General features: G+C 42.4%; 2 protein-coding genes across 2 annotated transcripts; one reads left to right on the top strand and one right to left on the bottom strand.

The window, feature by feature from the left end:
- Window positions 1-4,207: 4,207 nt before the first annotated feature.
- On the bottom strand, window positions 4,208-8,078 carry cebpg (CCAAT enhancer binding protein gamma). Its single transcript, XM_084728818.1, has 2 exons — window positions 7,931-8,078; window positions 4,208-5,721 (listed from the first exon to the last, which is right to left on the bottom strand). The coding sequence occupies exon 2, from the start codon at window positions 5,620-5,622 to the stop codon at window positions 5,125-5,127; it is 498 nt and encodes a 165-aa protein (XP_084584944.1). The 5' UTR covers window positions 5,623-5,721; window positions 7,931-8,078; the 3' UTR covers window positions 4,208-5,124.
- A 5,798-nt stretch (window positions 8,079-13,876) lies between these two features.
- Window positions 13,877-15,157, top strand: cebpa (CCAAT enhancer binding protein alpha). The gene has a single exon (XM_084723020.1). The coding sequence runs from the start codon at window positions 14,085-14,087 to the stop codon at window positions 14,985-14,987; it is 903 nt and encodes a 300-aa protein (XP_084579146.1). The 5' UTR covers window positions 13,877-14,084; the 3' UTR covers window positions 14,988-15,157.
- The last annotated feature ends 1,079 nt before the right edge of the window (window positions 15,158-16,236 follow it).

The following is a 16,236-nucleotide window of genomic DNA, read 5'->3' as shown; positions in this document are numbered from 1 at the left end:
AACTCATAATCTTTATATTTGTGTTACCATAGAAATAGTGATTTATAGTTACATAGGGAGCGGGTCGCCATCTTGCTCCGCCATGTTTTCTGCAGCTGCGTACATAAAGTCCACAGCGCAAATATGGATGATGAAGAGGAGGACAGACAGCGGCGTTTACTGGCAGACTGTCTGTTTTTGTGAAGGTTGACAGCCACAGATTTGACCAGTAGATGATCATAGTTGTTATTTAACACAGGAAAAAGAGGCAGACTGTTGTTTTCACAGAGCAGCGTGAGAGGAGACGACAGAAGACAAGGACTAACATCGGTGTGGCGTTTACCACACAGAAACCACTGATGATCTGTTTTCACAGCAACACCGAAGCTGCGTCTTTTCTGGACAGGAAATTCATCCCACACATGTAATTTCACTTTATTATGAGGTAGCTTTAGCTAACGATATAACATGTCCACGGGCATAACGCTAATTATTCACACAAGTAACGTGTCCATGATCTGGATCAACAAATCCTAAAACCTCGATCAGAGATAACGGGGATCACGACGGTGCTCTCTTTGTTAATCCAGGCTTTCGTCTTCAGACTCACATAAAAGCGGCGTTTGTTTCATTTGACTCTTCTTCCTCATGAAATGAAGCGATCGAGCGTCTTACTGAAGTCAAAACCATCAAGTTGTTATAATTATGAGCTGTGGAAAAAAAATACATGACAAATAAAGCAGGAGAAGAAGAATGATGTGAGAAAATGACTGATGGACTAAATGTGGTCTTAATGCTGCCGTTTATTCTAACATGAAAACATTAAACAATAAAAGTCCATCCAGCAGATTTAAACATGATGAAGTCTGTCTGACTCTGTCCTATGATGACAGAGACGAGGACATCACTGAAGTTTTTCACCAAACCAACGTAAAATGAGTGAGACAGGAAGTGGAACCATCGGTCAGGTGTTCTTCTGTATTTACGCCTAGAGGACGATGATGATTTCACGATGATGATTTCACACGTCATCAGCAGCTTTAGGTTTTTTAACACTGAGTCTAAAATTATCTGTCAGTACAGTTAATTAACAGAAATGACAAATATGAAATACACTGTAAAAATGATAACTAGTAATTATTATTCAAACTTTCACATGAATCAGAAATAAGTCTGCACCTAATAAAAACTTTTCTCTGTTGTTTCTTTACAAGAAGACATTTTTAAATCAGTATAACGAGGATTTCTCAGCACCCTGCTTTTTCTTGCACGTGGGCAAGTTTTTGATCTCCCTGAACATAGAACTGAACATCTGTGTTTGTTGAAGGTAGAACGACAGACACGGCAATGAAAGAAGATCATCATTAGATGAACAAGAAGATCCAAGTTGGCAGAACTCTCGTTTAAACTGGTAAACTTTAGTGAACAACAGACAGAATCTACTGCGTCACGTTTTCGTTTTAACAGTGTATAAAAAGCCCAAACACCCTGTAGTGATGCTTTAATGAGCTGAGACATCATGACGAGCGCTCAGCGACGCTCTGACTGTTTCTGTGACCTTTAACCCCTGACGTCGTCCTGTCAGAGCTCTCAGCAGCGCTCTGATGAAGCCACGTTGATCTGCTGACTCAGCACGTTCACAGAGAGCGGCGACCTGCAGAACAGTCGGTCTGGACTGATGGATCGGCTCCAGCTGACCACACCGTCCAATCAGAACACAGCGTTCAGGATGACAGGGTCAGTGTCACGTGACAGCAGTCAGGGCTGACTGTGATCTCAGTTCCACGGATCAGCTCTGGTTCTTACGGAGAACGCCTGCACCGTCACGGTACTTCAACATGATAAATGACGTTGAAAGGAAAAGATTTAAGAAGATTAAAGTTTCTGATTTGACAGAAAAAATCTTTTACGTTTTTCATTTGGTAAAAAAATGTTCTCTCCTTTCTCTCTTAGTGACGTGTTCCATTTAGAACTCGTGTTATAATTTAACCTGAGACCGTCTCACAGACAGGCTCAGCTCTGGCCTCTGATTGGCTGCTGTGTCTCAGTGTGTTTACTGTCCAGCTGGTCTCTGTTTGTTCACAGACATGTCACCTCAGTCCAACCTAAACTACTGCTGTTACCACGACAACCACCTCTCCTCTTCATGCTCCGACATGACAACAGTTGTTGTTCTTCTCAGACGACAGCGAACGTTACGTTGGCGTTGTGTGATTTTCAAATGTCAGGAGGTTCAATATTTGTTCACTTCAAAGTGTCTTTAAAGGTTTGGATGAAGGTGGTGAGTCAGATTCTACAAACATCTTCATTATTCAAATCACAAATCAATTCATATCAGTCACAATAATCACAGCTGGATAGTTTTTAAAATCACTCAGCTCTTGATCTGTTAGAATTTAAAACAAAGTTCTGAGTTTAAACGTTCAGGGAGAAATGATGAACAGAAATAAGGAACCCAAAACACATGGTTTAACTTTTTATACTCAATTTTAATTTACAATGCACATTACCCATGATTCCTCTGATATAAAAAAGCTGAGTGACAGTGACAGAGAAATGCTGCCCAGCAACATTCAGACCAAAGCAGAACAAACAAACGTTCTGACACATTTTACAGAAAAACAGCACGAAACAATCAAACCTGATTTCACTCCTCGTTTCTGTCCCCATGCAAAGTTCTCTACAAACATGCTGCTGCTCGCAAGAACAGAGTAGAAAAAAATACAACCATAGAAAAGTGAAAAACATGAACACTGCTGCAGCTCAGATACCATCACAACGTTCTCTCAACGTTCCCACAACGTTCTCACAACGTTTCCTACAACAGTCAGACTGTGTAAACTTGTATCAGACAGACTTCAACATGTTCAGACTGATGTCTGGAATAGATCATTGGATAACAAAATGATGAAGAACCGTTATGGAACCAGGGCTGGTTCCTGATTGGTCGGAACTGAAGCTCCTGGACAAACGATCCTGATGACATCATTTATGTAACATTACATAAACAGCTGATGGGACAAAATGTTCAACACTTTACTGAAGGTAATGAAAATATGATTATTTCTGCAGAAAAGTCACATCAGGTCTTCATTTTGGCACCAAATTATGGTGAGTAGTATCAATACAAGTACTGATAAGTATTGGTATTGATAAACATTATTGGTATCAATATGAGTATCAATAAACTTTGGTGATACCCGTCTCTGACCGCCACCTGTGTAAGAAGATTTTAAGAGACCTTTAAAATTGAGTGTAAGATGATATAGATATGGTTTGCAGTGTGACACCCTGATGGAACGTTGGTGGAACGTTGGTGGAACGTTGGTGTTTGAGTGTCTCAGGAGCAGCAGGACTCAGACAGACAACAACATTCCTGCAGGAGGTGAAAACACTCCACGCCTGCACAAAGCTCACATAATTATAAAGTGTGACAACAACACGCCACAGCCCCGCCCCCCACCAACATGGTGTGTGGCGTGTGGGCGGGGGACGGGCAGGGGACGGGCGGGGCCGCGGCCGCGGCCTGTTCAGATCTGATCCAACCTCATTAACAGTTGGCTGACAACCCGGCCCGGTTTAAACCTGGATTTAATTCAGGCTGCGGCTCGCCGCAACTGTCTGATAAACATGACCCCCCCCCGCACACACACACACACACACACACACACACACACACACACACACACACACACACACACACACACACACACACACACGGTGAACACAAACACACCTGTCTGGACCGGGACACCAGCTGCAGGTCTGTGTGTGTGTGTGTGTGTGGGGGGAGGGGGGGGGTCTTGAGTCTTTCTGTCATATTTGTGGCCAGTTTCACCAAAACAGCATCAATGTTATGAATCTATTTATCAATCAGCACATAGTTAATAATCAATGAGTCAAACTGAATCTGTGTGTTTTCAGACTGAAGAATCAGACATTTGATGATTAAAGTGTTGGGAAAAAAAACACTTTGATTAATCATAAACATCAGATATCATTATGAATATTTTTGCAGCACTTCTTCAGAGCGTGCTGATTGATTACCAGATGATTACTGATAATTGCCAGATTGATCAAACATATGATTGGACCCATTTTTCAGTTGACAAGCTTCATCAGAAGTCTGTTATCAGCCAATCACATTTCAGTTTTAAAGAAATCCTTTTGAGGATGTTTTCAAAGATTTTCTTCAGGTCAGTCAGATGAAACAAATCCTCACTTTCAGTTGATTTAATCTATAAAAAAATAAAGTTGTGAACGTTTGTCATAAAGAATGAAAGATGAAAGCAGCAGCCACAGATCTGACAGGAGACTCAGGTAAGAGGAAACACCTGACTGACACAAACATTCAACGTGTGAAGTCGACTCTGACAGATCTGATGTTTTTAATCTGGCGTGTACGTCCCGGGTCTCTCAGAGATTCATGCGGTTAAACTCTGCACCAGAACCGTCCTCGAAGCATCGACATGTAGTGAAAGTACTTAAAAATTCTCTTAACAGGTTCTCTTAACATTTCAAAAACTCTTTTCGAACAACAGAAGAAAATAAACACCCTAAAAAAAATGGAATTGAACATTTTACATCTTCGTCCTGTCCGTCCCACTCAGAGTCCTACAGACGTCTGCTGGTCTGATTCAGTGTCTCTGCTTCACTCAGGGTGAATCCTGATTGGACGTTGTCTCAGTTTGTAGGAGCTCATGTTTCTCTGATCAATAAATCAATCAGTAGATCAATACAACGCTGTTCAATCCATCTTCCATGCTGACAGTCTGTTCAGGGTCAGGGTTCAACTTCCTGTCACATGACGGAGTCTGATAGAGTCACCTGATCATACAAACTGGTTTCACTGTAAAAACATTTTAGTCAAAAATTAGTTTGGTTTGATTTTTCAGAATTTCTTCTCTGGGGGGAAAAGAAAACAAATCTAAACTTTCAGGGTTGTCCAAGAGGACTGAGGGAGCTCTGATGGACATGTTGCCGGCGGCGATGGCGGGGGGAGGGGTGCGTTAATAAATCAATGGATTAAATATGAGAAAATAAAGGAATAAACTAAAGAGAAGCAGTGAAGAAGACGTGCGGCCGTGTTTGTTTCCAAAGTGTCAGAAAAGCTGCTGAAATCAAGCGTCCCTGTGGCTCCGCCCTTCACTGCCCGTTGGCGGCGGTGTTGTTGGGGGCTGGGCTGGAGCTGTCGGTGCCTGTGGGTGGCTGCACGTTGTCGGCGAGGTTGTGGGCGTGCTCCAGGAAGAGGTCTTTGAGCACACTCAGCTCTTTGCTCAGCAGTTTGATCTTGGCCTCCAGCCGCTCGTTCTCCTCCTTCAGCTCATTGACGCGCTGCTGTGTGTCCATCGCCTTCTGCTTGCTGCGCATGCGGCTCTTCTTCACCGCCAGGTTGTTGCGTTCGCGGCGCTGGCGGTACTCCTCGCTGTCCTTGTCTGCCTGAGGCTTCTTCATCTTGCTTGGGGGGAGGGCCTTGCCACCTCCGGCTGAAGGGTTGGCGGGGACGAGCTGGGGGACCTGCTGCAGTCCGGCTACAGCCGCCGGCAGAGATGAGGAGGAAGCGGCGGCGTGGGCCTGGCTCTGGATGACGCTCACGCCGTTGTGATCAGCTGTGGTGAGTTTCGGCTGCGACGGCCGGCTCATTTGGATGTGCTGCCTGCAGGTGCTGATGTCTGAGTCTCCTCAGTGTGCAGATGAAACGGGGATGGAGAGATGAGGTCAGACTGTTCGCCTCGACGGAACCTTAAAGGACGAGAAACAATCAGCTCGTTAGTGCTTACAGGGGATCAATCACTTTCATTATTGATCTGTCTGTTACGCACTTGATGACAGATTGTTTGCAAGAAAATCAGCGTTGCTACATCAGATTCATCTTTTCTCTAATTATTCACGTCTGAAAACTGAAACCAAAATGTTTGTTTGTATTTCTGCTTCAGTGACTCAGCGACTTGTCATTTCAGCTCGAGTTCTCCAAACATGTCAGACGTTCTCGGTTTCATGTCACAGTAAACTGACCATCAGGAAACATTTCTGACTTTTACTACATTCAGGTACTTTGACTGTTCATCGATGATGTAAGTCTGAGCTTGCTGAGGTCACATGACGGAGGCTGACTGGACTGATGGAGGTGGGTCACATCAACATGTGACTCCTACAACTTTCTAACTTTTATTTATAAATGACAGAGTTGGTGGATTTTCACTGGAAACTGTAGCTAAATACAGCAGAGTATCTACAGATCCATCTTGTTCTAACTCCCTAAAAAAGTTAACTTTGTAACTCAGATGTTATGTATTTGTCAGTGTGTTCTTTATTCTGACCGTTTTCCTAAAGTTAGATTTAAAAAGTAGCCATTTATCACTTTGTTTAGTAGTATTACAGGATAATGAATTATAACCCCATTTTTTAAAATCTGCACGATGCGGCGCGACACGAGATATACGAGATCTCGTGATACCTTCACATCTGTGTTCACATGTTACCTGGAAGCGACTGACACAACAGAGAGAGATCTGCTCAAAAACAGTGACTTAGTCGCACAGTTGACCTCACAAACTTTCAACAAAGAAAAAAATGTGCGAGGACTTCGACATAGAAGAGGAACATCATTTCTTTGCTGCGCGCCGGTTGGGTGAGAGCCTGTGACCCGCGTCAGGATCAGGTCTGAGAGGATATAGTTGACATTTAGACTAAAAACATGGTGGAAATGGCGTCTTTTTGGGTCAAATTTTAATGTTGCGTCTTATGGAAATTTGGATCACACCACACAAGCAGTATGGAGGCATTTTTGTTTTTCTGTGTTCTTTTTTTTTTACATTTTCAAACAGGTCACCGTTCACTTCAGTTGTAGTGGATTTGGCTGCAGTTCTGTTTTCTGCTGAAGCTCCAGGAGAGTTTTATGAACTGGAGATCTTCATCCATCCTCACATCAGCACAGGGGGAGGAGACACTGAGGGAAATTAAATTTTTGGGTGAACTATCACTTAAGTAAGATTTTATTCATGCAGTTTATTCACAAATGTAGATTTTCACTAATGCCTGGCAAGTGGCGGGGGATAAATTTAGACCCTTATGGCAGCTGCAGAAATTATTCTAATGTTTTATTCTGTGGAACCAAACAGATTCACACCCACACAGTTATCTGTATCTTCAGACCTGAAAGAACCAAATAAAACCTGGGTTATTTTAGTAGCTCTGCAGTCAGTCAGTCAGTGAGGCTGCAGCCTCTTCACTGACCTCAATCCATCAATCAGGAGCCTCCATCCATCCCTTCATCTCCCTCCTCTGCAGCACAAACACCTCCATCCTCCATCCTCCACTCCGCTGCTATCTATGTTCAGCATCCAGCACGATAATTGGTCGGATTATTATTCTGAACGGCCAATTAGCAGTGCGGCTGTGATTGGCCAGCGCGTTGCCATGCAGCCGGCAGTGCGCTGTGCGCAGGGAGAAACGCTCCGGGTGGAAACAGCAGCGGCTCCTGTTGCCTGCTGTTGCATCATCATCGGCTGTCTTTGTGCCCAGAGAGGGGAACTCCGAAGTCATGCGGGGCTCAACACAAACCTTCAGCTGCCCGGAGACTTTAGTGATCTTTGTCACCGAGAAAACACCACAAACACCCGAACCAGAATCGACCAACTACCACAAATCTGGATTTCAGAGCACTTTGATCAACTTTTAGTTCAGTCCGAGCGACAAACACCTTTCTGACTCGATGTTAACCCTCTGCACTCTGATATAAGCGCTCATATCGGTCTAATGTGTCTTTAAACCGTCTAATAACAGATCATATGTAGATTTAAACACTCCAACGATTAGCATCGGGAGCTAACACGCTGCTAGCTGCCTGGACGGGCTAACAGCTAGCAGCCTGTTAGCTCCCAATGCTAACAGCCGCAGCCTCACTGTTAGCGTCTTTTCCTCTTGATAAAAAGAGTTAAAGTGACTTTACCTTCATATGTCGGTGGTGGAGGGAACCATCCGTCAGATTTCAGGAAGTTTCGGTGTAAACTCGTAGTTTTATTCCGTCTCTGTTCGGCTCTCGGACTGTTTTTGTTTAGAACATGAGAGAAGACTATTGCGAAATCTCTTTTACCATGTAGGGCAATGTCGAGCTGCAGCCAATCACAGGCGGGGGGGCGGCAGCCAAGCCAGCGGCGGGCCAATGACAGGCGAGCATGCGGCAGAGTGATGCAATGCACTGTAAGATTGACGTTTTTATGGACCAATGAGAGCGGGCCGTTTCTGTTGGTTTTGTTTATGTAATGTGAGGTTGGTCAAATGAGTTCAGCATGACTTCATCTCTGAATGACGACATTTAATCACCGAAACTACTAATTATAACAATTATATCTGAACTATTACCAATAACATAATAATAACTCGTTGTGGGTCATCTATTCATACAGGGAATAACCTTGAGCCTTACCTCAAAATATTTTATATCAAAGAAGAAACATTTACAGGTGAAATGTTGCATCATACACAGCTGTCACAGATAAGTCAAAACTAAGTAATCAAATTGTTTTGCCTTTATATTACATAAATCAATATGAGTAATATATATATATAATTTATATTTAATATCAATATATATTTAATATTTTTATAGGTGATTATAAATTATGTTAGTGTTACTGTTGTTTCACAGCAGTTCCTCCTTTATATATGTAAAAAACTATACAATTACCTCATAGAAACTGAGTTTAATTTAGTTTGTTTACATCATGATAATGACAATAAATAAATTCACTTTGACTTTTGGATTGTCACTTTCAGAGAAACATGAGACATTACAGGAGAAATCTCTGATGTATTTACTGTAATAAATCATTAGATCAAGGAAACATGTTAAAGGTATAGTCTGCAACATTCTCCTAAACAAACAACAACGAAAAAAGTACGGACTCTTATGACATCATCTCTTTCAATCATCACTTCAGACCCAGCAGTTGAGTGTTGGTGTCTGCAGAGACACTGTCCTGTCCTGTCTGTAGTTCATTATTTAGATTCACTGTTTTGCTGCTGGGATGTTTCACCAGAATGAAACGTTGATGCATCAACAAACTGCTCAGAGGAATCACACTGATTCTACCTTTAAGTTGAAATACTTGTGACTCTGACAACAGCGCTACAGCTACAGCGTGGTGTCCCCCTTTGAAACGTATTGTTTTTATTTGACTGTTTCACATTAATTCGTGTTCAAATTAATACTGAATGAGTTTGTCTGTTTATGAGTCATAAGAAACCATTAATAATCTTTCAGAAGGAGAGGAGTTGTTTATGGGTTAAATTGATCAAAATGTTAATGGAGTCTGGCAGCAGTGAGACAGACAGTCACAGACTATCTTTTCAGAGCAGTGGACTTTTGTTTACTGAACTTTACATCAACAGTGTCTCGCCTCTGTTCAGTCTCCATACAGCACCGACACTGTGCAACATGAGCTAACGCTAGCTTACAGAGTCAGGTAACCCACCACAACACAGAGTCAAAGCTAACATTACTGCAAAGTGTGTGAAATATATTGTGATGCTGTGGTTTTAACTGGCTAATGTCAGTTATTGTTACTAATGCAGACATCTTGCTAGCTAATGTAACAAAATACAGTCCTGAGTGGATAATGTGAGCTAATTCATCCAGACTCCCAGGCTGCTAAACAGGCTGCTGCTGTTTGTAAATGACTTTACCAGCTAATATTACAAAGCAACGAACACCACATCCTTGCAGCTGAGCTACAACTGTCTGGCTAACTGGAGCTTGCTAAGGTTATTGTTGGCACAATGCTAGCTGAGTGGATATATGTTAGTTGAAGAAACACGATCCATAATGCTAACTTCTTTGTCTCTGTCGTCTTTATTAGGATCCCCATTAGCACCAGCATAAGAATTGGCTATTCTTCCTGGAGTCCACACACATACACACACTGACACTTATACACACAACAACCACATAAACACAACAAACATAAAAGCTCATCTCTTAAACTCACAAGAAAATAAATAAGATACAAATTCAGTACAACATACATTAAATCATCATCAGAAATCAGAGGAACTGGATCCTTTTATACACAAACATTCATAATTCTTCATAATAAACATATAATCAGAATGATCTTAAATAAGTGTGTTTCATGAACATTAAAGCCTATAAAGCTGTTAGAACCCCCAATTAAAAATTAGAACCCCAAACAGAGCAGAATACATAAAACCCAGTTAATTTGACTCTCAGATGTAACAGTATAAAGTTAAGAAATGGTGTCATCTGAGCTACAATGCTAATGTTGCTAGCTTTAGATCTTTACAGAGATTTTTATTGTCGGGACAGTTTGTTAATTTTCCATCCGTCTCTGAGGTCACAGTGATCAGAGCCACTCATATCAAAGTTCAACATGTCTGACTAATGTTTCACCTACCTGTGCACAACAATACACAACATAAAGCAGGTTATAACCCCCAAGTTTGGTCTGGGGGATCAGGGGTGTAACAATAATTTACAGTAAACAGGGAAAAAGGAAGATGGGAAAACTGGGGAAACAGTGTAAACAAGTTTGTTTTATTAACAAATCAAATTAGAATTAAGTTAACGCTAAATTAAATAAAGCAAACATAAAAGGTTAATAATTGTCTTTGGTAGCCAGGGTGGCTATAGCAAAACACAGAAGACAACAAGTGTCTTTGTAGCCAGAGTGAGTGTCCCCACTGTGGAAGACAGCAAGACACACAAAACACAACAAGCAGACTTCAGACTGACGAAAAGCTCAGTGGACCTGTTTTTAAAACACCAGAACCTGACTGCAGATCAGCTGGACACACACACACACACACACACACACACACGCACACACGCACGCACGCACGCACGCACGCACGCACGCACGCACACACACACACACACATATGAATATATACAGGTGTCTGTACATTTATTTGTGCAGCACCTTAACAACAAGGAAAATCAAAGAGTTTAAATGATCTCAGTGCTGAGTTCTGTGTTCTGTGTTCTATGTTCTGTGTTCTGTCTCTGAGACTGAGTTCTGTCCAGTGACCGGACGTGTTGACCAGGAGGCTGCTGAGCTCAGTTCTGTTAATCTGTCCTGTTAATATCAGCTAACAGTTTATGTTAGCTAATTTAACAACAAAGCTAAAGCTAACTGTCTGTCAGGAAACTCTGTATTTTTAATAATAACAAGTAATAATATTTTATTGAAGGAAATCTGATCCAGTTTCACCAGAACCAGTGAATAAAGTTATCAAGTTGTGTTTTTGTGAGTCAGCTCCACTGAACCAATCAGTTCCCCTCCCACAATCCACTGCATCATCAGAGAGAAAGAGTTTCATTGGATGAAAATTAAGTCACGCCCCTGAGTGCACGATGAGTCATCAACAGTTTTCCATTGTTTACCAAGAAAAGACAAACTGTTAAATATCATTAAAACGCCTGAGAATATCTATAAAACAATCATCAAAACTAAACTGTAGATCCCAGACTAACTAAACTAACACCATAAATCTGAATGAGGTAACATAAATAAATCAATCAATAAATCAATCAATCAATAAATAAATAAATAAATAAATAAAACAATCAATTACCACAAGTTTCTTGCGTTCATAAAAGTTGGAGGTTATCAGAGTTTAAATATTTGGAGTTAGGGTCATGTGTATTCTTAAAAGTATTGATTAAACCAAATCAAATATTTTCCATAGCTGCAACTCAGAATTTTCATTCATCACTTTCACTGAAATAAGTTAAAAGAACAGATTGATTTCATTTCAGTAAACTTAATGTAATAATAATAAATAAAGTTTTTTTTTTTAAATCTCTTAAAGTATTTGTATTTCAGGGACTTTTTATTCCTCAGTAATCAAAAATCGTTGTTTAATTAACACAAAAGAAAGAAAATTCTACCATCACTCAACATTTTAAGTTAGTAGAACCTTTAAACCAAGTTTTCACTACAAATAATTAACTTGAGCATTTGGTTTTTCAGCGCACTTAAACATCAATCCTGACTTTGTGGGAACTTTAAGTTTTTTTATATTGAACACACTGTCAGAAAATATTCAGGGAACACTGTGATTAAACAACATCATCAGGAAAATGATTCAGAAAATTATAATAAATAATAAAAAATAAGATCATAAAGTGACCAAAACACACTGAAGTGGAGCTTTGAAGATGTAGAATTTACTGAGAGGCGTCTTACATCACAGAAACTCCTCAAAGACCTAAATCATCTTTATGACCTTTTTAAGGACTTGTGGAAACAGTTTGAAAATTTAAAATCCAGAAACTTTAGTCCAGTCATTTCCAAACACTGGGTCATGGCCCACGGGCGGGTCACATGACATTTTATTTGGGTCACTGTATAATAAAAGACTGTTGAAGAAACTGAAGAAAGAATCAGTGGTTTATCTCAGATCAAACATTTCAAATGTTTTACTGATGAGCCTGTTAATTCTGCTTAAATGCACTTATTGAGCTAAAATGTCCTCTAATGTGAAAACAAAAGTCAGAGTGAGGAAACGCTGAAATCACATAAAAGTATCCTCTTGCTTGTATTGTAATGTTTTATTTGAATATATTTTTTCTCTCCACTTTGCTGCTGTGAAACTGAAAATGTTCCTGTTTTGGGACGAATAAAGTCAAATCAGATCTAATGGTTAAAGCAGTTTAGACTCAGAATGACTGTGATGATGATTCAAAAAAAAAGAATCAAATTTGAAAAAAGAGCAGATTTTAACTGAAGGAACAATAAATAAATCATGACATGAGTGAAGCTGAACAGGATCAGATGTTTTGTGTCGGTCGACAGAGGGCGCTCCAGCCTGCACAACCTCACAGCCCTGACATGAACCTTCTTACCCCTGTTACCCCTGTTACCCCTGCAGGGAGCCCCGCTCCACCCGATCTGCCCCCGCGGGTTTGAGCAGCTCGAAGGAGCGTTCATGTGTCCAAACCATCAAACCAATAAACGTTCAACACGTTAAATTACAGCATTTATTACGAAGAAATATATGATTCAGAACAGAATATTAACTGAGAGAAATATGTTTTTGACCGTTTCAACAAAATGTGACAAACACTGATCAAACTTTTTGTCTCTAAGAACCAGTTTTAACTCTTCAAAACAATATTTTCAGACATAAAAACTAAACATCATGTTTTCTGCACAGACTTTATGTTTGTCGTTAATGTGCTGCTGTGAAGGAATGAATCTACAGCCGCCTGATCTACTGAATTTATATCAGTACATATTTATATCAGTATACATGTTCATGTTTCTGTGCGCAGAGCTGTGAACGTGTCGCTCATCAGTCACAACACATTTGTGTCTGTGTCTTAACTTCAGATGAGAATAATCATTTTAATTTCCTGCACATTCATTATCCACACTTTGATTTTTCTTGTTACTGAAATAAAAGACAAACTGTCGATTTGATGTCGCATCACCCACAGGTAGAAATATTCATCTTTTTCAATAAAAACAATATTCAGTGTGAAGATCTGCGCAGTTCGGTAACTTTTCATTTGGATCGAGTCTCACTGCGGCTTGATGTTCAAACCTGCTGTTAAATCAGAGAAAAGCGACGATTGTAGATTTTATTTCAGCCGAACTGAAGACAAACTGAGTCTGGATCAGAGGATCAGACTCGACGTCGTGTTTCTGCTCCAGTTTGATGACAAAAGTTGAACTAACTCATTTAAAATAAAATGTAAATGGAGTTCAGTAAGGAGTTGAAACAGCGAAGTGTAATTAACGTTTTATTCTGAAACTCTCTCTCTCTCTGTGTGTGTGTGTGTGTGTGTGTGTGTGTGTGTGTGTGTGCGCACGCCCCGCCCCCTCCTCCTGCTGTATATAAACACACTGACAGCTCTCAACAGCTCAGAGTCTTTAACCCGCATCAGTCTGCGCGCACCGGATCCTTCAGACCTGCTCACACTCAGACCTCAGAGCGGGACTCAGAGTGCGGGACTCAGAGCGGGTTTGCAGGTCCACACTCCCCTCCTCCTCTCACCTGAGGACCCGCACACACACCTGAGCCTCTCCAAACTGGATTCCCGGAGCCCGTCGCCATGCCTGTCCGGGTCTAGGTTCTCCATGGAGCTGTCCAACCTGTACGAGGTGTCTTCACGGCCCCTGATGAGCAGCCTGGCCCCCCAGCCACCCTACAGAGACCCCGCGGACCTGCAGGCCGGAGACATCGGGGACAACGAGACGTCCATCGACCTGAGCGCCTACATCGACCCCGGGACCTTCAACGACGACTTCCTGGCGGACCTGTTCCAGCACGGAGCGCGCCACGACAAGATCCGGATCATGAACGGGGACTACGAGCCGGTGCCGTGCGGCCCGGGGCCCCAGCAGCTCTACATGTCCGGATACATGGACTCCAAGCTGGAGCCGGTTTACGAGCCCCGGATCAGACCGGTGGCGATCAAACAGGAGCCGCGGGACGACGAGGACATGAACCCAGGGGGACTGCCCCCCACCTACCACCACCCGCACCCGCACCAGTACTCCCAGCAGGCCCCGCAGCCCCCCCAGCAGCCGCACCTCCAGTACCAGATCGCGCACTGCGCGCAGACCACCATGCACCTGCAGCCGGGACACCCGACCCCCCCTCCGACCCCGGTGCCCAGCCCGCACCAGCACCAGCACGCGCACCCGCACCACCACCAGCACCCGCACCAGCACCCGCAGCACGCGCAGCAGGGAGCCCTGAAGCTGTTGGACCCGGGCCCGCGCGCCTCTGGCAAACACAAGAAGCATGTGGACAAGTCCAGTCCGGAGTACCGGCTGCGGCGCGAGCGCAACAACGTGGCGGTGCGGAAGAGCCGCGACAAGGCGAAGCTGCGCAACATGGAGACGCAGCAGAAGGTGGTGGAGCTGACGGCCGACAACGAGAGACTGAGGCGGAGGGTGGAGCACCTGAGCCGGGAGCTGGACACTCTGAGGGGCATCTTCAGACAGCTGCCAGACGGCTCCTTCAAACCGCTATGATCCGGATAAGATCCGGGTCCGCAGACCGGACCGGACCGGACTGGGCGGACTGGGACTGCTGGATATATTCACACTCGGCTCCACATGTTGGACTGAGAGCTGAGAGGAGACTGAGGCAGCTCAACTGATCACTGCAAAAAAACGAATCAGTCAATTAATCAATCAATCAGTCAATCAATCAATCAATCAATCAATCAGTCTGAAGGTCGGATTCTCTCTGAAGCAGGTGAAAAAAAAATCAGCACATAATCTGTGAAAAGTGAAAAATTCAGCAGGTAAAACTTAAAAAACTTAAATCAACCAGTTTTTATTTCAGTTTGAAAAGTTCAGCTGAAAGTAAAAAGAGTCCAGGAAACATCTGATCTGTTTACAAACAAACATGTTGGAGCTGAAAAAGTTTTTCTGTTAAACTACAAATCTGTCAGCAGCAGTTTGTCTGCAGATCAGCTGTTTGTTCGTTTGTTTTTTCAGATTTTCTCTCTTCTTCAGTTTTCTATAAAAAGTATCAAATATTGAAACTGGACAATTAAAAAAAATGGATTTCTTTCTGGAAACAGGTGAATTAATTTCACTGTCATCTCATTGGCTGATGAGTGGTCACCTGTGCAGAGAGAATCACACCTGTGTGACTCAGTTAAAAACAGTTGTTGATATTTTTTTGCAGTGTTCATGTGCCTTTAAAGCCGATAAGCTGGTTTGTTCCTGCAGAGACACACAGAGGACCCACGACTGTCTTTGTGCCTTATTCAACAGACTGTGTGTGTGTGTGTGTGTGTGTGTGTGTGTGCGTGTGTGTGTGTGTGTGTGTGAGACACACTCGACTCATATCTCAGTGCAGCTAAGGAGGAGCTCTGAGCTCTGAGCCCTCATGTGCATGTTTTCTTCCTGAATTATTTTAGTTTGTTTTATATGAGTTTCATCATCTGCGTTTCTTCTTCGTCTCCTTCTCTTGATGATGATGATGATGATGATGATGATGTTCTGCAGCGTGCACACTGAGAACGCACACACTGAACTGAACTGAGCGTGTGTGCACGCTGATCTTCCTCTTGCAGAAACAGAAATGCAAACATTTCTGTTTCTCTGCTTGCTGTGGTTCTCTTTGTAGGTCTGTGTGACGGTACGGTGGCTCAGATGGACAATTTTATTCTAATCATGAGCAAAGATTATGTGCTGATCACGTGACACAAAGTTTATCTTCATCCCTCAAATGTTTTTCATGTTTTAAAGTCAGAAAAATCCCGTTTTT

This window comes from Lutjanus erythropterus, chromosome 1 (assembly GCF_056507025.1).
Source record: "Lutjanus erythropterus isolate fLutEry1 chromosome 1, fLutEry1.hap2, whole genome shotgun sequence".
NCBI classification, from domain to species: domain Eukaryota; kingdom Metazoa; phylum Chordata; class Actinopteri; order Lutjaniformes; family Lutjanidae; genus Lutjanus; species Lutjanus erythropterus.
The sequence above is the reverse complement of the archived record's forward strand: the minus strand, read 5'-3'. Positions and strand labels throughout refer to the sequence as shown.

Coding starts and splice junctions, on each gene's coding strand:
- cebpg (XM_084728818.1), bottom strand. CDS start 5,622: ATGAGCCGGCCGTCGCAGCCGAAACTCACCACAGCTGATCACAACGGC.
- cebpa (XM_084723020.1), top strand. CDS start 14,085: ATGGAGCTGTCCAACCTGTACGAGGTGTCTTCACGGCCCCTGATGAGC.